This window comes from Perissodus microlepis, chromosome 23 (assembly GCF_051167445.1).
Source record: "Perissodus microlepis isolate ML-2025 ecotype Zambia chromosome 23, ASM5116744v1, whole genome shotgun sequence".
NCBI lineage: Eukaryota > Metazoa > Chordata > Actinopteri > Cichliformes > Cichlidae > Perissodus > Perissodus microlepis.
Genome location: NC_140482.1, coordinates 42,793,872 through 42,814,434, shown reverse-complemented (window position 1 = coordinate 42,814,434; position 20,563 = coordinate 42,793,872). Strand labels below are relative to the sequence as shown.

Sequence of the window (20,563 nt, the reverse complement as noted above, 5' to 3'; positions counted from 1 at the left end):
GACATCTTACTGTAATGTAATTAACGGCAAGACTACTAATTATAAGGAAACTGATGAATTGTGTTTATTTATTATGGTAGCAGACCTATAAACACTTCAAAGAGGCTTTAAGAAAACCGATTGTAACAAGTGTCACCTGGCAGCTTGTTGCTCTCTGCCAGGTGATTGGCTGAAGAGCTATGAAAGGGTAGTGGGTGTGTGGGGTGAGGTCAGCACTCTTCTGTGGAGAAAACAGAAGAGTGATTAATTCACTCGGGTGCGAGTGGGCATAGTAAGAGACTTTTGCCATTTTGTTTGGATCCTTTGTTATTGTAGGTGCCCGTTTTTAATGTGTGTCGCTGGACTTTTGTAGTGTGACCGCGAGTTTTAATAGAAGAATTGATCAATCCCTCGATCGACTGCGCGCAGGGAGACGGATCAATATCGTAGGTATATTGAGTGTGTTTTAGCTTTGTGATTTTGAATGGTTTCATGAAATTGATATTTTATTGGGTAATATTTTATTCCACAATGTTGTTTGTGTTGTTCAGCTGTGCTGTCTCTGCTGTCCTTTTTTCGTTCTTTTGATTGATTTGGAATTTTGTTTTGGTTAGTCCGTCCAGCCGTGAAGATGGGTATTGATTGTGAGTGAGTTGTGTAAGGGCGGACTAACCTCCTCCTTTGTTTTTTGTTTATTTGTTTGTGCCACTTCCCTTTATATTCCAGATTACAGGTCATGCATAGCGCTGCTTCCCAGCTGTGCTGAGACCCGAATTGTTTGCAGTGCGTGCCGCAGCTACATCGATCACAACGGGTGTGGGTCACAATCAGCCAAGGTTTCAGGTGAACCCATAGTGAAGCCTAGCCCCACCCTATCATGTGACTTACTGAGGTCAAAGGACCCAGGATGTGAGTGGTCATTAAGGCGTCTGGGAAAGGAGCTGGATTATAGATGGCAGACAGCTGGTGTCGTAAGCCCCGCCCTCTGTTCAAAGATGGCCGTTCACAGTGGACATAGATGCCTCTTTCAAACCATCTGTCTTCTCTGTCCAACATGTGAACAGTGGCATCCTCAAAGGAGTGACCTTTGACCTTTAGATGCAGATGAACAGCCGAGTCTTGTCCTGTGGAGGTGGCTCTTCTATGCTGTGCCATGCGTTTATGAAGTGGCTGTTTGGTCTCTCCAATGTAGAGGTCTGGGCATTCCTCGCTACACTACATTGTTAAGTTTGTGTCTGAGTAGCTTCTCAGAGGTGAAATGTCTTCAGGAAACTTAAAGAAGTGCAGACGCTTGTCTTTCCAAGCTCCTTAAACTACGATGGCCCGGATGACTGAGAACCTTCACAGACACATGCAGCTTCAAACAAACTATAAATGCAATTTAAGATAAACTAATAATCCATCCACCTATTCTCTTCTGCTTATCCTCATCAGGGTTGCGGGGGGGTGGAGCCTATCCCAGCTGTACCCAGTACAGGTCGCCAGTCTGTTGCAGGGCTAACACAGCTGCGACCCAGCCCCAGATAAGCAAAAGAACATAGATGGATGGATAGCAGGCTAAAGCTGTATCGGGCTCGCATGCATCTCAGAAGACCAGAAGAGACCAAAACAACGTCCACATCAAACGACAGTTCTCACAGTGTGTTTAAAAGCCCATGAACACTGAAGGAAGTTTTCACTTCTACTTTGCCTTAAAGCCCGTGATCGATTAGCTCCAATTAATGTTTGCATGTTGTAAGTTGCACAGCTAATCAGGTTAGGCAGGCCTGGAAGCAGATGAGCTGTTAGGAAGGGATGTCATCAGAAGGAATGGCGTAAAGAGGCTAAAGAGAAACCTACAGGACAGGAGGCGTGGCATGGGACGAGTACATACAAGTCCTGGTAAACTGTCTTTTATTACATTTGAAGACAAACTTGAAGTTTTGGATGCACTGTTGTGTGGTGTGCAGCCATACAGCTTACAAGTTCCTTTCTATTTATGTACACAGTAAACATGATGGGGCAGTTTTTGGTGTGCGGTCCCATTTCTCTTCACGTACATGCCTGTCGCTACAGATTTACTTAATGACATGACTGCCTTTCATGCAAAACGCGAATACTCTGCATGGCCACTTTTTTCTTTCCAGCTGGTTTATTTCATGATTTGTGACCGCCTTCCTGTCAGAAGCAGAGCAAAGAACAGGAAGCCAAACAGAGCAGAGCAGCTTCTTGGGACTTATTCAGTCCTTTAGAGTCATCATGACAACATGACAGCGTCGCACACAGTACATGCGTGTGTGAGACACTGTAGAAGCAAGCAGGGTCAGAGAGACCTGCTATAAGGACACATGTGTTTGTGTCAAAGGTCTCAGATCTCCACATGAAATGTTCCTTTTGATTGACATCAAGGCCACGGTGCGGCCCCTCGTGGTGAAAGATGGCAGGTAATTGCAGACTGCTGACTTGCACACAAATTGCATCGAGGGGAGCCTTCGCTGTCGGCTCCATCAGGAAGCATGGCATCAGAGAGTCGGTGTTTGAAGCAGAAATTTGGAGGTCGAGTAGCTGTTTACATTTAGAAACAGCGCTGTTGAAGGAGAGGTTATCAGTTCATTTATTTAGCTGTAAACAATATTTATTGAAAACCATTAAAAGGAGAACAAAGATGTGAGTTTGTGTCATAGCCCTGTGTCGCTGCACCACATTATTTTGTTTAGCATTTTTGTTGTTGCTGGTGTGTGTGGTGCAACAGAAGAGTATCATCTGGGCTGAAACCACCAAATCCCTACAACACCAAGTATCTTTTTTCTCTGGTCCCTCTTAAATACTGCAGTACACCCTCTATCGATCTCTCAGGCTCAAATTAAACTTTTTGTTGCTAATGCACAACCAAGTCCTGCAGTGGTACTTCTGAGTAAAGAAAACTCATAAAATATGTATGTGGGGTAATCAGGTTGTTAGTTTTTAACTGTTGCAAATCGGCAACGCCCGCCTCCAGAGGGTTAAACAGCTGAGCTAATAAATCTGTCTGTGTTAGGATGCCTGGGTCGTTCACCCAGGGCTTTGAGTTTATATATTATTTATCATTTCTAGTCTTTGGGTTTTTGTTAGAGTTATGTCTTATGGTTTATGTCTCTGTGCATCCTTAGTTGCTGTCTCCCCTGTCTGCTATATCCCCGTGTCCAGTCAGTGTCTGTGTCTGCCCTGGTCCCACGTCTCTGTTCCCTCTGTTGTAGTGCCTGCCTGTGAGTCTGTGTCTGTAAGTTCAGTCTGTGTTGTTTCCTGTTTTATTTTGAAGGTCCTTGTCTTATGTTAATGTATCTGGTTTTGCTTCCCCTGTTTCGTTAGGCCTGATTTGCCCCAGCTGTGTTTCCCTCCTGTTACTCAATCCCTGATTGCTCCCTCTGTGTATTTAAGCCCTGTGTTTTCTTCTGTCCTGGTCGCGATCTTCTGTCTGTCTAAGTTTATTTTGGATTCTCAGTTTTGTTACTTTTTGAGTTTAGCATTAAAGCTGTTTTGAAGTACACTCTTGCCTCCGAGCATCTGCACTTTGGGTCCTCCTTACCACCACTCCTGCCTGCACACAGCCCTAACTTGACAGTCTGGGCCCAAATCTGAACTCCACATGTAAATAATAAGGTGTTTCTCATCTCTCCTTCACACATTGTACTCTAAGTTTAAGCAAGCATTTATGCACTAAATCGAACTGATATACAAAGTGTGACCAGCGTGATCCAGTGTGAGAACTGTGAGTATCATAGCAGGAAGTCCTTAAAATGTCCTGCTGAAAGTAACCAGCACACGTTAGTCTTGCATTCACATCGGCTGAGTCTGACTGGCTTAATGATTGGCTGTTATTACAAACTACCATTTTTTTTAAAATAAATTAAAAATCCACAATATTACGGTCATATGATCCATACTTCCAGTTGTTAGTCCCATTCCCGAATCCCGATTCCCTGCACAGCATCATTTCCTCCTGGCTTCCTGCAGTGTTCATCTTCATGTTCTTATAATAGATTTTTATGGCAGGCTGCAGTCATTGTGGTAATTTAAATACTACGGCTTTAATGTTTTTCATTATTTTTATCGCAGGGCCTGCATTGGCCCTGTTACCTACCCATCATCTCAATGTTTCCAAGTCGTAGACGGTAAACTGCTTGCGGTACCGCTCAGTAAATTGCTCGGAGAATTAAAATCGAGTAAATGCACACGCATGTTGTGAAATGACAAGAAATTCATATTTCTTCGTAATGCTGTGACGGATGTTTTCAACGCTGGCAATGGCAGTTTAATTATGAGGAACAAGGCAAAGACACAGCAAGGTAATTATATCCTGCGTATGACTGGAGTGAGGCCACGGCTGCGACTCTAATTTCAGCAGCTCTGATGAAGTGTTACGTGAAAGAGACAGAGAGCTTCCCACCACCAAACATGTCGCCGCTGCTTGTAAATGAGGTGGGGTTTCATTACTTCATGAATACATTATTAACAGCAGCAGTAATCATAGCAGCCTCTACAGAGCTTGCACATCGCTGTTTGTGTCGCCTACTTTTGGAAAAACTATACTTATGTTTTGCCTTTAGAGTCCAATTAATGCGTGCTACTCAAACGGGCTGAGGTGATAAATGCAGTGAAAGTAAATGGACACGGCTGAGAAGGTAATTTGTAATGAAAATTCTCGATAAGTCAGCTAAAAACCGAAAGGTGCAATATATTTATCTTAGGCCTGATAGGAAAAACAGAAACATAATTATTTATAATAAATGATTATGAAATACCCTTTTGCATAGAGCATTATCGTTACTGTAAACACAGGTGGACTTATAGACTGAATATAAAGGTAGAGATGCACACTCACGGGAGTTGTGTGTGTAAACCAGCATAGTTAGCATTCAAACAGCAACATGAAACTTTGTCTTATGGACGAGTTCAGATCTCGCTCATGTCTGCATTTATACACACGACTTTATCACCAGGTGCAGAGGGAATGGAGACCCACAGGCTTTAAAGCTTTTGCCAACCATCAGACCAACCTTCATCCAACTAAAGTGAATATTTCCTGCTTTTTGCTAACTAAAAAAATGCTAATAATCCATAAATGAATGTTATTTTGTTTTGTTCCTTGTGATGTTGAAATTTGCGATGATAATTGGCCCAACAGGATGTCAGTTTGAACTGTTACCTTGAGACACAGTCTTTGGAAGAAAACAAGTACTTGAACAGGGTTACTTATCCACTTTGCCCAGGCGGCTTGCATCACAAAAAGTCTCATTATTTACCAGTGACACAGCAGCAGACTCCAGAAAAAAGGACTCTTCTCATCTCCGGAGCAGGACTGGCCTGGCCTTTTAATGTTAATGAGCCACCCACTTCTGTGATGCGCAGGCCAAGTCCTTGGTCAGCGAGACAAAAATAGGAAGCTAGAGTCCCGATAATGTCACTCAGAGACGAGTAAAATGCACTGCTGTGGACAAAGTGCTACCAGTGCATTTTGGCAGACCTTCTGCATGGATGTCTTTGATAACAGCACATAGATCTACTTCAGTGAGGGCTTTTTCATGTAAAGGTTTGTGGCTGATTGCAAACAAACTGAAATGAAAGCTCCTTACTCTAGGTTGAGCCGGAGTAGCAACAAAGTTTGCTTCTTTTATTATAGCAGTGAAGATGTGACCTTCAGGACCTACTTCCTTATTGTATTCTTCCTCACTGTAGTAGACACTGCAGTATATTGTTTGATAGCTGCTGACGAAATACGCAGCTGCGATGTTTTATGGTAGTTTTATTTTAATAGTGACAGAGAGAATAACAATCTGCATTAGATAAAAGTTATAAATGGATTTGAATGTCACTGAGTGAAATAAGCACTTGATCCCATTGAATCCAGCTGGAATTCTGGCTACCAGTGATACCAGGCCTGTGAGCCCATGTTTCATGCAGATTACAGGTAATCAACCTGATCTGAAGTCATTATGCATGTAAAGCACACAAGGCTGGAGTGGGCTGCAAGACCATCGGGAGAAGTAACAACTGTTGGTGGGATCATCTAGAAATGGAAGCAATAAAAAAACAGTCGCCTTCGTTCTGGAGCTCCATACAAGGATGATGATGAGGAAGGTGGAGGATCAGCCCAAAACTACACAAGTTTGAAGATAACTGGGACCACAGCCAGCACTTGGTAACACATTATTGTCACGGTTCTGGGTCTTTTGTTTTCAGTGTTTTGAGTTTTCTCATGGTTTTTGTCATTTTGTATTATGTTAGTCTACTTTGTTATCCTACGGTTGACTCTGTAGTGCCTCGGTTGGTTATTCTGTTTAGCTTTTGGTTATTGTGTCCTTGCCAACTGTGTTTATTTAATTGTGTGAGTTCTTGTTTCTCTCATTGTGTTTTCATTATGTTCATGTTTCCCCAGCCCATCACATCTGCACCGCCGCTCCCTCGTGTTCCCTCGCTCCCTCTAGCCTGCCCGCTCCTCCATTCCTGTTTTATTGTGAAGGTCGTGTTCCCATGTTCGGCGTGTCTTGTTTTGCTTCCTCTGTGGTGTCTAGGTAATTCGTGTCAGCTGTGTTCCCCGTGTGTCCTCACTTCCCTCGTTATCCCTTTTGTATATAGTGTCTGCGTCTACCTGCGCTGGTTGTCGCGATCTCCCTCATAGCTGTGCGATGCCCCCTGTGTGAATGATCATTACAATTTCCCAGTTTAGTTTTGTACCATTTTGCCTTTTTCCAGCAATAAAGCTGTGCTTTTTGAGTTCACGCGCTGCTTCCGTGAGTCTGCTTTGGGTCCAATCTCCTGCCTGCCACACAGCAATTCATGACAATTATACTGTAACGGATTGAAATCTTGCAGCGCCTGTGAGGCATCAGCTCGACCCGCTGTGTCTGCATTATAAGAACATTGTGCTTCGGGGCTGTTTTCCTGCTAAGGGTACAGGATGACTTCACCATATTTAGGATGTGACCACGTACCATAAAATCTTGGAGCCTCCTTCCTTCAAAAATGGGTCGTGGATGGGTTTTCTACAATCACCCAACAGTGACCCAAAATGCACTGCCAAGGCAACAAAGGAGCAGCTAAAGAAGATGCACATTAAGGTCATCAAGTGGTCTAGCCAGTCCTTAATCCTACAGAAAGCCTGTGAAGGCAGCTGAGGCGCTGAAAAAACCCCTGAAAGGATTTAGAGAGTTTCTGTGAAGACGAGTGGGCAAAATGCCCTCTGAGATCTGTGCAAACCCGGTGACCAATTACAGGAAACATCTCACCGCTGTGCTCGCCATCAAGAGTTCGCCCCCTTGATCGGGGATCAAATACATATTTCACTAAAGTACGTAGAAAGTTTAATTAACAGCCAAATGAAGCTTTTTTTGGTATCAGAGTAGATAAAGGGACAGCATCTTACATACTGCACTATAGCTTATAGTTTATTTGATGGATTTTCTTTATTTTTCACTTATGTTTCCATGTTAGGCTACAAATACTTTTTTTTCTGCTTTCAATTTTAAAAAATAGATGTTGAGAGCATGTCTAATGTGGCGATATAGCCCTGAATGTATACAAATACTGGCCTACATGTAGGAAGCCTACAAATAAACAGGGCCATGCTAAAAACAGGATGTTTTTTACACATGACAAGTCTGCATGTAAACACAGAACCTGGGCTCCTGAAAACCTTCATCCTGGAGGGAATTTTCACCAGCTCATTTTTCAGTGACCCAAAGTGCTGTTTAAAAGCACAAAGGCTCACTTTTTGCACTCCACATTTTGAAAGTTTCCATTCATGCTGCATTCACCACTCATCAAATATATAAATATCATTTTCTTCAATGCAGGTACATTTATACTTTTTTAGGAGATGCTTTGTGCGTCTCCATTCTCACGCTGGAAATCTTACAGCTCCAACATTTGCAATTTTGTGGTCTGCTGGAGGGCACAGAGATGGAGATTGTTGAGAGTAGTGGAGGCTTTACTCATTTACTTTCCCCATCCTAATTTTCCCCAGGAGGACTGTGGATTAAAACTGCTGACCTTTTGATCGCAGGGCTGCATCTCTAACTTGTCGGCAACTACATTGCCGCAACAAAGTCAACTTAAACCAAGACTGCCTCAGACGAGTATTCTGTCAGATAAAATTGAAGCCGCTGCCGTTTTAATCAAACGAAGGTGCGCAGTCACCTTCGTCTCATTTTTATCACCACTGTGGGACCTTTTCTTATGCCCCTCAGCCAAAACGCGGTTTCCCAAAGTCACAATTTAGCCTGCAGCAATTTCAGGGCTTCTCTGTTTAATGAAAGCATTACATTGTCATCAGCTCAAAGTAATTTACGGCGTCCTCGTGTGACATGCACTGTGCATACTTTAAATATATCTCCCCTGTATAGTTAGTAGTCTTGGACCGCTGCCACTTTATCCTCCCTTTTCCACAGATTTTATGTGCAAAGGCACTAAAGGCATAAGTTTACAGGTTCCCATAAGTGCCAGCTTCGTAAAATGAATCTTATTTAGACGGCTAATTCCACGAATCCTCCCCGGGTCCTAATTTTCTTACATTTGGCTGCTTCGTCTAATTGAATGAATTGGAAGAAAGACGCTGTGCTGATTTAATGTTCTCTCTGTGCTGTCTCTACCTCCGTGTCTTTGTAAGTATGAAAGAGCATGCATATGCACAGCTGCTTAAATTGAAATTATGCGATTAAGGTCTTTGACATTGGCAAGCGAAGCCAAAATGTCTGACGGCTCGCATCAAATGAAGGCCAGCACTCAGGCTTCTCGATCAAGGCTGTGAGATACTGTTACGAATCGATACGCCGTTCTCAGAAGTCCAGGAGAATCTCTAAATCTCATCATTTATCTGCCACCGGACGACCAGAACCTGTACAGGTGTTTGGGTGGATGCAGCTTTTAGCTAATATGAAATGTTACGTCATCTTCAAGTCTGGGATGGGATCCCCCGAACGGGCCGCTCTACTCCCTTACTGCTGCTGCTCTCACTTCTGTTATTTATTGATCATTGCACATAGCTCGGTGTGCAGCAGTCTATTTAACCTTCAGCAGTGCAGGGCTTACTCCCATTTTCAGATGTCTGCTGAGTGCTAAAATGACTTTATTACAAAAACACAACCTTCATGGTTATGTCTGTTATGTCCAGTTTAGAAAGTCAGTGTTTTTGGTATATTTGTACCTAGTGAGTATGCTGTAACATTTCAAAAATAAACCTGTTTGAAAAGTGAAAGAACAAACATTTACAGGGAAATCTTTGTTGTTGTTTGTGTAGTCGTTGGGTCAAATAGTAACTTAGTGGGCAAAGAATTTGAAAAGTGATAACAGTACTTTAGGAACAAAACACAAGCGAGTAAGAAGTGCTTCATGTTTCACGGTGACCCGACAGGACAAGAAAATTAGTCTCTTCTTAGCTGATTTGAAAAATACAACCTCAGAACTGGAAGTAGTAAGGCTGTGCTTTACACGCTGCTTCTTTCACTTTTGTTAAATAAATAACGACATAGTTTAATGTGTCGTGTTTTATTTAAAAAAAGATGTCTGATGCATAAATGCTTTTTTCACTCGACTGTGCACTCTCCAATGTCTCTAATTACTGTAACTTTGGCGTATCCTGTGACATCAGGCAAAATGTCCGGTTTGTTTACCGTCCGTTTGCAAGCTCGCTCAGAGTCGTGAATATTTTTCTCAGTCAGCCCACTCATGAACTCTCCTCTGTGGATTTTACACACACTGTTCTGTCAGTTGGCACCACAGGGCCGATTACGTTGTAGGAAGCACAATAGTGATCATTTCACAAAGAGATTAAAAAAGAGCTGAAGAAGCCAAATGGAAATCAGCTCCACGGGGCTTCAGGTAGAAATTCACATTGCATGAGCCATTATGAGTGTACATCTTACTATTCATCACTGATTGAAGACAATAAAACAACCCCAGGTTTCTCTTCAGCTCTGTAGCCAGGCTGACAAACAGTCAGAGCTCTGTTGAACCAACCATCCCTTTAACCTTAACTAGTAATGACTTCCCTAATTTCCTTCGGGATTAATAAAGTAGTTCTGATTCTGATTCTGATTCATAAACTTCTTCACAAATAAAATTTTCATCATTAGAGAAAAAATTACCAGTAATCATCCCACAGATGTAATATTATCTACAGCTACTCTTAGTACCATTGATGTTAAGTTAGACTCTTTTTCTCCAATTGATCTTTCTGAGTTAACTTCAATAATTACTTCCTCCAAACCATCAACGTGTCTTTTAGACCCCATTCCTACAAAACTGCTCAAAGAAGTCCTGCCATTAATTAATTCTTCGATCTTAAATATGATCAACCTATCTCTAATAATCGGCTATGTACCACAGGCCTTCAAGCTGGCTGTAGTTAAACCTTTACTTAAAAAGCATCTCTAGACCCAGCAGTCTTAGCTAATTATAGGCCAATCTCCAACCTTCCTTTCATATCAAAAATCCTTGAAAGAGTAGTTGTCAAACAGCTAACAGATCATCTGCAGAGGAATGGCTTATTGAAGAGTTTCAGTCAGGTTTCAGAGCTCATCACAGCACAGAAACAGCTTTAGTGAAGGTTACAAATGATCTTCTTATGGCCTCTGACAGTGGACTCATCTCTGTGCTTGTCCTGCTAGACCTCAGTGCAGCGTTCGATACTGTCGACCATAATATCCTATTAGAGCGATTAGAACATGCTGTAGGTATTACAGGTACTGCGCTGCAGTGGTTTGTATCATATCTATCTAATAGACTCCAATTTGTGCATGTAAATGGAGAGTCCTCTTCACACACTGAGGTTAATGATGGAGTTCCACAGGGTTCAGTGCTAGGACCAGTTCTGTTTACATTATACATGCTTCCCTTAGGCAGCATCATTAGAAGACATAGCATACATTTACACTGCTATGCAGATGACACCCAGCTCTATCTGTCCATGAAGCCAGATAACACACACCAATGAGTTAAACTGCAGGAATGTCTTAAAGACATAAAGACCTGGATGGCCGCTAACTTTCTGCTTCTTAATTCAGATCAAACTGAGGTTATTGTACTCGGCCCTGAAAATCTTAGAAATATGGTATCTAACCAGATTCTTACTCTGGATGGCATTACCTTGGCCTCCAGTAACGCTGTGAGGAACCTTGGAGTCATTTTTGACCAGGACATGTCCTTCAACGCACATATTAAACAAATATGTAAGACTGCTTTCTTCCATTTGTGCAACATCTCTAAAGTTAGAAATATCCTGTCTCAGAGTGACGCTGAAAAACTAGTTCATGCATTTATTACTTCCAGGCTGGACGACTGTAATTCATTATCATCAGGATGTCCAAAAAACTCCCCGAAAAGCCTTCAGTTAATCCAAAATGCTGCAGCAAGAGTCCTGACAGGGACTAGAAAGAGAGAGCAGATTTCTCCTGTTTTAGCTTCCTGTTAAATCCAGAATTCAAAATCCTGCTCCTCACATACAAGGTCTTAAATAATCAGGCCCCATCTTATCTTAATGACCTTGTAGTACCATATCACCCTATTAGAGCACTTCGCTCTCACACTGCAGGCCTACTTGTTGTTCCTAGAGTATTTAAAAGTAGAATGGGAGGCAGAGCCTTCAGTTTTCAGGCCCCTCTTCTGTGGAACCAGCTTCCAGTTTGGATTCAGGAGACAGACTGTCACGATCCTGGGTCTTATGACCCAGCGTTTTGAGTTTTAGTTCATTTTGATGTTTATAGTGTATGTTTAAGCTCATTAGATTTTCTATGTTCATTTGCTTATTATATTCCCCTTGTGTTTTCAACCCTTGTGTTAAGTCTCCCTTATCCTTCATGTGTTTCATGTCTGTTTCTTATGTTGTCAAGTTCATGTAGTCATGTCAGTGTTTCATTGTTTCCTATTTTATGTTGAAAGAGGTCCTGTGCTTCTGTGTTCTGTTTTGCTCTTTCCCTGTGGGCGTTATGTTCATGTTGTGTCTACTTTGCCTTTCTGTCCCATGTTTCAGGTCCCTATGTTCTGTCTCAGTTGCTGTTAAGTTCACATGTTTTGAGTTCCGTCAGTGTGTTTCCTGTTTTACTTTCACAGTCTGTCCTATGTTAATGTTTCTAGTTTTGCTTCCCTTGTCTCGTCCTGCGTTATTACTCCCAGCTGTGCTCTCCTCCTGTGGCTCATTCCCCCTCGTTATCCCTCTGTGTATTTAAGCCCCGTGTTTCTCTTTGTCAGCGTTGCGGCCTCCCTCATAGCTGTGTGATTTTCCCTGTGGTGCCTTGTGCTTTAGTGTCCCAGTTTAGTTTTGTATTGTTTGTATTGTCCCCCTACACCAGCAATAAAGCTGTGTTTTTGAGTTTACCTTTGTCTCTACAAGTTTGCGTTTGGGTCCTTCCCTTGCCTGCACACAGCCGTACTGTGACACAGACACTATCTCTACTTTCAAGATTAGGCTTCAAACTTTCCTTTCTGCTAAAGCATATAGTTAGGGCTGGACCAGGTGACCCTGAATCCTCCCTTAGTTATGCTGCAACAGACGTAGGCTGCCGGGGATTCCCATGATGCACTGGGTGTTTCTTCTTCACTCACAATGTGTTAATAGACCTCTCTGCATTGAGTCATACTTGTTATTAACCTCTGTCTCTCTCCCACAGCATGTCTTTATCCTGTCTTCCTTCTCTCACCCCAACCAATCACAGCAGATGGCCCCGCCCCTCCCTGAGCCTGGTTCTGCCGGAGGTTTCTTCCTGTTAAAAGGGAGTTTTTCCTTCCCACTGTCGCCAAAGTGGTTGCTCATAGGAGGTCATATAATTGTTGGGTTTTCTCTGAATCCATTATTGTACGATCTACTGTACAATATAAAGCGCCTGTTTTGATTTGGCGCTATATAAATAAAATTGAATTGAACTGAATTGAATACATGGGCAATGATGGTTGAAATGTGATATTGAAGGCAGTTCTCATGGCTTAATGCCCACAGAACCTTTATTGCAATTCTTTAAACTCAAAAGATTTTCCCTTAAAAAAGCAGGAGTATTATCAGTTTCTATCTATAGACAAGGTGCTGTAAATGTAATAATGGTAAATTGGTGCTACATCACCAGTTCCTTTTATGAGTATCTTGTCATGTCGCTAACAGAGAAAATTACTTTTACCCAGCTGATCAGGGGTCGTGCCAAACTACAGAAGAACAGTGTTTAAGTTCCTTGGGATTCACTGTTTAATAAGTACGATTTATCACAGCTTGTTTTTTCTTGGCATTTCTTAGTGAATTACAAAGATAAGCTCAAGCTGGAATAAGGAATGTTGTTTCGATGAGTAGGGCTGGATTCCAGTAAGCTGTCCGTCTCTCTAACTGTTGCCCGTTCTTGAAACTCGCACAGAAAAAGAGGGTGTTTGCCAGGAAGGGTGCACGCATGAAACAGTTTAGCTGATGGAAACTGAACATCCAACCTTCCTGTTAAGTCTTAGTAGAAGTCAGCGGCGGATGAGCCTCTTTGCTGACAGATGTACTAAAGAGAACTCTGCTTACCTCAACAGCAGCCTTGGCCCGCTCAAACTCCTCCTCCAGGGACTGATGTCTGGACAGCAGCGCGCTCCCCCACCGCTGCTCCTTCGTTAAGCGAGCCTGTCATACACACATGCATGCACATATTTCATAGTAATATAAACATCTATGCGCAAACAGGCTCCGTTACCTTCACTCACTTGCACATGACAAACCATCACGTTCGCACACACGCTTCAAACATAGAACATCGCATTACACACACGCGCAGATAGGAGGACAGGCGGGCAGGGAGTGTGCAGGGTCAGCCGTCTCTGCTTTCTCAGGGATGAGTAAATATCCCTGCCTCAACAAAGCCTCTGACATGCTTAGGAAGGCCAGCCGAATCACTACTGTCAGCACCCCCCCGCCCAGCCCTCGCCTCGCAGACCTGCTCCTCATCTGAACCACATCCTACTTATCCAGCCTCTCACAATTTCACCCTCCGGCCTGGCTCACTCCTGTGTGCATGCAATGTAAAACCAGAATATGCTGATAGATTCCCACTTACACACTTGGATAATGAAGCTTTGCTGTGCTGAGAAAATGGAAACCAACCAATTACACGCAAGTGGTCTTGCATTATCAGAGTGTGGTATAGTTTACACAACTTCATATAAAGACCTATGCATTCATTTTGAGAAGTAAATGATTCTGAGATACTCGTATACAATGCATTAGGCTTACTAGACATAGCAATAGCTGTATGTATCGCAGGGCTGGGAAATCTATTAGAGACTGCTCCCTGTGCTTGCAGTCACGCCAGCTATTATCTGTAACATTTCCCATCTGGAAAGATATAATGCAAAATTCATCTTAATGTCACCCAGAATGGGTGCAAGAAAGTGCTTCATGAAGAGCAAAATGCATGCAGTGCCAAAAAGAAAAAGTTGCCACAAATGCAGGATTCTGTATTTGGATTGCTTAAGGAAAAATCCACCCAAAAGTGCTCTGTCACAGTTTCCTCTCTTCAGCTTAAATCAGAAATGTGGCGAGATTTACTATTCTGCTGTGAGATCTCCAGTCCAGCTGTAGTTTCATACCAGACAACATTTTAACAACTTTTATTCCAAATCCTTGGTGGTTGTTTTTTGGGCTTCTTTCCACACTCGGTTTTTCACTTTTAGTTCATAACAAGATGGAATTTAGATTACATGGTTACAATTCACACAGTGCAACCTGATGATGTGATTGGGCGTTGCCATCAGTTAATAGTGTATACACTGACTGACTGGTAGTGTATACACTATTAACTTCTCATTCAATGGTTTTTCTTTATTTTCATGTTTACATTGTAGATTCTCACTGAAGGCATCAAAACGAGGAATGAACACAGATGAATTATGTAGAAGACAAAAGTGTGAAATAACTCAAAACATGTTATCTCTAAAGTAGCCAGCCTTTGCTTTGATTACTGCTTTGCACACTCTTGGCATTCTCTCCATGAGCTTCATGAGGTCGTCTCCTGAAACAGTTTTCCAACAGTGTTGAAGGAGTTTCCAAAGATGCTGAGCACTTGTTGGTCCTTTTGCCTTCACTCTGCGCTCCATCTCATCCCAAACCATCTCCATTGGGTTTAGGTCAGGTGACTGTGGAGGCCAGGCCTCCATCACTCTCCTTCTTGGTCAAACAGCCTTCACACAGCCTGGAGGTGAGTGTGGGGTGATTGTGCTGTTGGAAAATAAATGATGGGATGTGTGTGGCTGCAGGATGCTGTGGTAGCCATGCTGGTTCAGTGTGCCTTCAGTTTTGAATAAAACCCCAACACACCCTAACCCACTGTCAACAAAGCAAAGGATGGCTGCTTTCTAAAATATAAAACATGTTTAGAGTTATTTGTCATTTTTGTCTTTGTTGGGTAATTTGTTGCTTCATAGATTTTAAGTCTTCAGTTTGTATCTACACTGTAGAAAGTAGTAAAAATAAAGAAAAACCATGAAATGAGAAGGTGTGTCCAAACTTATAGGAACCCTGTGTGAAAACCTGATAACTAAGAACTGCAATCAAGCCTTTGCAATAACTCCGATGAGTCTCTCACATCGCTGTTGAGGAATGTTTCTTCTTTTGCAGAATTGTTTTTAATGAGATTTTTCTCAGTCATGCACACAGAGGTTGTCGATTGGTGACATAGTCATAGCTAAAAAACAAAACAAAAAACTAAGAAAGAAAACATATTCAGGTTTAAAATAATGAGCCCTGAATTTCAAGCAGTGTCTTATTTCCTGTTGGTATTTATTGTTTTGTCTTTTTCCAGCTGTTGTTTGTCTGTGTTTTCTTTTTCTTGCTGCCCTGATTAAACCCCAAGAATCTGCATTTAAAATGCAAAATGTTTCTGTAAAAGCAGTGGAAGTAAGTAAGCACCAGACTGCTCTGCAGAGCCATTGAGCTTGCTATGATAAAGAAAAATGTAAGATGAGATTGCCAGGACAGGCACTGAGGTGGAGGCCATTTGTTTTCTGTCTGTTTTTATCAAGATTATGCAAAAACCACAAAAGCTAATTTCATGAAGGCTAGCACAGAGGCCGAGCGTGTGCCAAGCAAGAGTCCTTTAAATGTTGAAATCTTTCTTTCACTTTCTTTCAGACATTGGTTTGGCAGAGGATGTGTCCTCCAGTTGCCCTTCTTATATTTCTAAGACATGATGTTTTTACTAAAGGCTTGATAGGATGAGGACTTACTGGCAAATTACAGTTGGATGAGCTCTTTAAAAGCAGGGACTGAGGAAACAATAAAACCTTGAAGCGTGAAGCTGGAGCTCACAGTGAGCATGCACTGTAACTGCATCATAAAAAGATTTTTTTTCATGTTTTTAAACATATAAAATAAATGACGATTCTTTCTCCTCCTTGATGTTTAACTCCACAAAATAAAGAGGGTGGATTTTTCCTTTGAAGGTTGAGTTATACACTTGTTAGTTCGTGTATGTAAATCTCATGCAGGACCCGCCTCATCTTTGCATGCATTTTTTTTCTGTGTGCGTGTTGTACCTGCTGTGTGGGAAGCTAAAACCACTCTTTACAGTATCTCTGTCAGCGAGCTACAATGTAACTCCTGAGTAAAACAAATTTGGTGTGTTTGTTTGCCAATAGCTCCCCGGCCCCCGTCTCGGACAGCTATCTTTAATCCCAAATCTATTATTTATCAGCGTGCTGAAAAGGTGATATAGGCTTAGCTAGCTCGGTGAGCTCAACACTAATGGGTTTGGAGTAAGGCTGCTGAATAATTCATAGGCTATTAATCTAATAATGGCGTCTGAAAACAAGACCCTTATGCAGACCTACACACAGACACCAACTAAGGCAGAAAGCGCTTGACATTTGGACCTAGTAGCACCACAAAGGAATCCATCCCAAGGCCAACTTTGATCTTTATCTTACTTTTTGCTCTCAGTACAGTCACCTTGTCTTTGGTCTTTAGAGCCAGATATTCTGAGAAGGTGTGATGCTGTTTCACTGGTACAAATGTATAAGTCTTTCAGTGTTATATGAAAGGATGCATAGGGAGGCTTACATGTCTTCCACTAATATACTGCCTGTTGAGCTGAAATGGAAGAATTGTAGGTGTTAGGACAAAATGATGGGTAAACAACACACAGTCGGGTGTCTTATTAGATACAAACTTTCATTGTAACACAACATAAACATGCAGTTGGTAAATAAAGCTTAAGTCATCAGTTCTTCAAACGTATATAACGGTGCAACAATCAGAACAATACAGTAAAAAAGTTTGTAAACCCTTTGGAATGACCAGGATTTCTGCACTGATTACTCCTAACATCTGGACTGATCTTTATCAGAGTCACAAAAACAGACATTTTTGAAGCTGATTTGTGCTTTTTAAAAATAATCCCTGCAGAACTCCCTCTTTTGGGAAAATTTCCTCAGTTTCCTCCAGCTCCCTGTGCGTGTGTGGCTCATCTCTGGGTACTCTGACTTCCACCCTGTTAGTTTTATTGGAGATTTTAAATTGACTGTAGGTGCAATATGGAGCATGAACTGGTAACTGATAACCTGTCCTGGATGTTCCCAGGGTGTTCCCTGCGTCTGACTGGCGTCAGCTCCATGGGTCTCAAAATTTGATAAACGGTGGTTTAGAAAATGGAGTGATGTTGAAAAAGTCTCTTCTATGGCATTTTACAGCTTCATGCTTCTTAATAATCTTTCCTATAGAGTCCCATTTGTCCCATCACGAAATCTTTACGTGAATGTCAAGAAGCAGATTTTGACGGCCTTTATTTACAGCGGCGTGCTCTTCTTCTGATTCCAGCTTCTGAAACTGAACCTCTGACGTCAGTTTTCGGAAACATCAGGATCTCAGACATTCACAAAGCCTACACAAAGTAGGAATGTGTGACATTAATGTGGTCACTTGTACTTGTTTAAAAGTGTGATTTAGACAAAGACTCAGGACACGACAGGCAATCAATGCTGGGAGGTTCCACAGCCTTTTCCTGCAGTTGTATGTTCATGTAGTTTGATTTTCTCAAGGAGGGTGGTGGTGCTGGGGGGGTTCTGGAAAGGGAAACGCTAATGTCGGAGATGTGGAAAGCTTTCTCAGTTAAAAAAGACGTTGGCTTCGAGTGCGCACACAGTGCATTAATGAGGATTCCTGCCTTCCGCTCACACTCTGAGCACTTACTTGTGACGCCAGTGCAGACTCTGGTTCCAGTTTGGTATTTGCTTCCAGGGTATTCTTATTTGAAGAGTCTATCTGTGGTTTACAATCTAAGGACCTAAAGAAAAAAGAGAGAGGACTGGGATAAGCCAGCATGTTAAACATGTTGGCAATAGAGCTTTAAAGATGAATAATTAGATGAAAAAATGTAATTTTATTACATGTTTGCATAAAACATCACCATGGTAAATATTTACCTTTGAACTCTGCCAATAGCAGATAAAACACTATATAATCAACAGGTGGACAAACATTCGGTCTCCCCTGTTTCACCGTCTACTAAAGTAATGTTTCCTCAGTTACCTAAAATGTTCAGCAGGTCTGTTTGTCTAACAAGAAGGAAGCAAAGGAAGTGTGAGTGAACGGAGCAAAGTCGTGGGCCTAAAAACTCTGAACATGTAGACACCAAGGCTACGTTCACTCTGCAGGTCTTAATGCTCAATTCTGAATTTTTGATCAAATCCGATTTTTTTTTGTCTGCTTGTTCAAACTACAAATAAAATGTGACAGCAAACGGTCTCTAGTGTGAACGCTCAAAGCGGCCGCATGCGCAAAAGAAGACGTCACACACAACGCGCTCTGTTTAGACCCAGAGCAAGCAGTAGTGTTTGACTGATGGCCTTAATGTAAAGACTTCGGACTTTACGTTTCCCAATTTTGCTTTAAGTTATAATAATAAGTGTAAAGTTATTTACATATGGCCTAATAATTATCCTTATTACAGTTTATCCGTATTACTGTTTTAGAGAGGAGCAGTACAAATAAAATGTTCACGTTTCTCCAACATTGTCTTCCCAACAGTTTCACTAACATCTAGTTAGTGACCAGGAAGCGTTCACAATGTCTTCCTGGGCGCTGATAGTTGGTGTCTGTCTTGTGTCAGTGACGTAAAAGACGGATTTAATGCGACATGACCATCAAACAGCAGTCACTTTCTAAAACATCGGATATGTATCGGATTCAGTACCACATACGAAAGTGACCCAGATCGGATTTGAAAATATCGGACTTGATGAGATGAGATGAGATGAGATGAGATGAGATAGCCTTTATTTGTCAGTTGCAGGTCTTTTGCCCACAACCGAGATGACAGACCTTGCCGACCGTACATACAATACACAAACATCACACTGGGGAGACAGGTCAGGCTAGGTAGCGAGGAAAAAAACATCGAAATGTGTAACACAGAAGGATAATACAGGAATGCACAGATATCAACACACCATAGCACAATAAACACAGACAGCAACATGGGAAAGAGTTCCAGTGTGTACATCTGATCTGGGACCGCTGCAATCTTCGACTGCGCCTCCAGCTGATCCGATGTCCACATCATGGGGGAGGTAAGCGTTATAGGTGGCGTTGGATCCGGGGTAGGGAGGGTGATGCGTCGGTGAGTGCTTATCAGTGTATATGTATGTGTGTGCGTGTCCAGAGTTCAGCTGAGACAGTGTCCTTCGCCCTGCCAGGCTAAAACAGTCTTCCAGCCAACCCAGGTGGCCTTGTAGGGAACGGGAAGAACAGACTCAACACAGTCGTTATCAGGGAGTTTTGTTCAGCTCCGGCCTTGAGCCCACAGCTGGCGCCGAAGGGGTAGCTGCATTATGATGGTGATTTTTCTTTTGCAAACAACTCATGAGAATTTCAAAGCTGTTCTTTAACACTCCGACACTGGTCTCTCAATGTGCCGTTCACACGGTCATACCATGATCGGATATGAGTCGCAGGGTCAGAAAAGTCGGATTTGATGTGCTTTCGCCTGCAGTGTGAACGTAGCCTAAGACGGTTCTTAGAGGTGGGATAAAAACAAGTCTGAAGGACATTTTTCCTACAAAGTGACACAAATTTTAATGCACAAAAAGCTGCGTAAGCTCTGAGACTTTGGCTACTGATTATTAGACATCTGACAGGGAATTCAGATTTCCAGTGTAAATAATAATGATGCTGGACAGATATGAAAAAGATGATATCATTATTATCCAGTCAGAGTAATATAGAGGTAAGCACCTACCACAGAAACTCATTAGATGAATTTTTAGAAGAACGTCGTCTCTCCAGCTTCCATTTTCTGTTGCCATTCCTTTCAGGGTTGGGATTCAATTCTTCCCATTTATCCAGTGAGCCGATTGTAACTGGTGACAGTAATAACATAACAAAAAACCAAACGAATGTAAGCGACTAAAGTGAAACATGGAAAAACAAAGAAATGTCATTTCAAATTTGCCCGTGAAACATACACAGATGTTTCACTTTCTGTTAATTTGGGGAAAAGCTAATGTGTTCAGAACAAAAAGCAAAATTAATCAGATTTGGTGTGCAATTAAATGGTGACACTAATTTTCAAAGATAAGTTATTTTTTCCAGCTTTGAAACACAAACCTTTTAACACGTCTTTCT

At 42.0% G+C, this 20,563-nt stretch overlaps 1 protein-coding gene across 5 annotated transcripts in view; it reads right to left on the bottom strand.

The window, feature by feature from the left end:
• The window catches only part of pex5la (peroxisomal biogenesis factor 5-like a), a 110,965-nt gene that overhangs the window by 21,117 nt on the left and 69,285 nt on the right, over nucleotides 1–20,563 (bottom strand). For 4 of the 5 annotated variants that reach the window (XM_084922009.1, XM_084922012.1, XM_084922011.1 and 1 more), the window contains 4 exons: nucleotides 20,178–20,298; nucleotides 18,131–18,224; nucleotides 17,003–17,032; nucleotides 13,478–13,573 (listed from right to left, as the gene is read on the bottom strand). In XM_084922009.1, the coding sequence (XP_084778135.1) occupies nucleotides 13,478–13,573; nucleotides 17,003–17,032; nucleotides 18,131–18,224; nucleotides 20,178–20,298 (341 nt within the window). The remainder of the gene's footprint in view (nucleotides 1–13,477; nucleotides 13,574–17,002; nucleotides 17,033–18,130; nucleotides 18,225–20,177; nucleotides 20,299–20,563) is intronic. The other variant, XM_084922010.1, reaches the window with a different exon arrangement.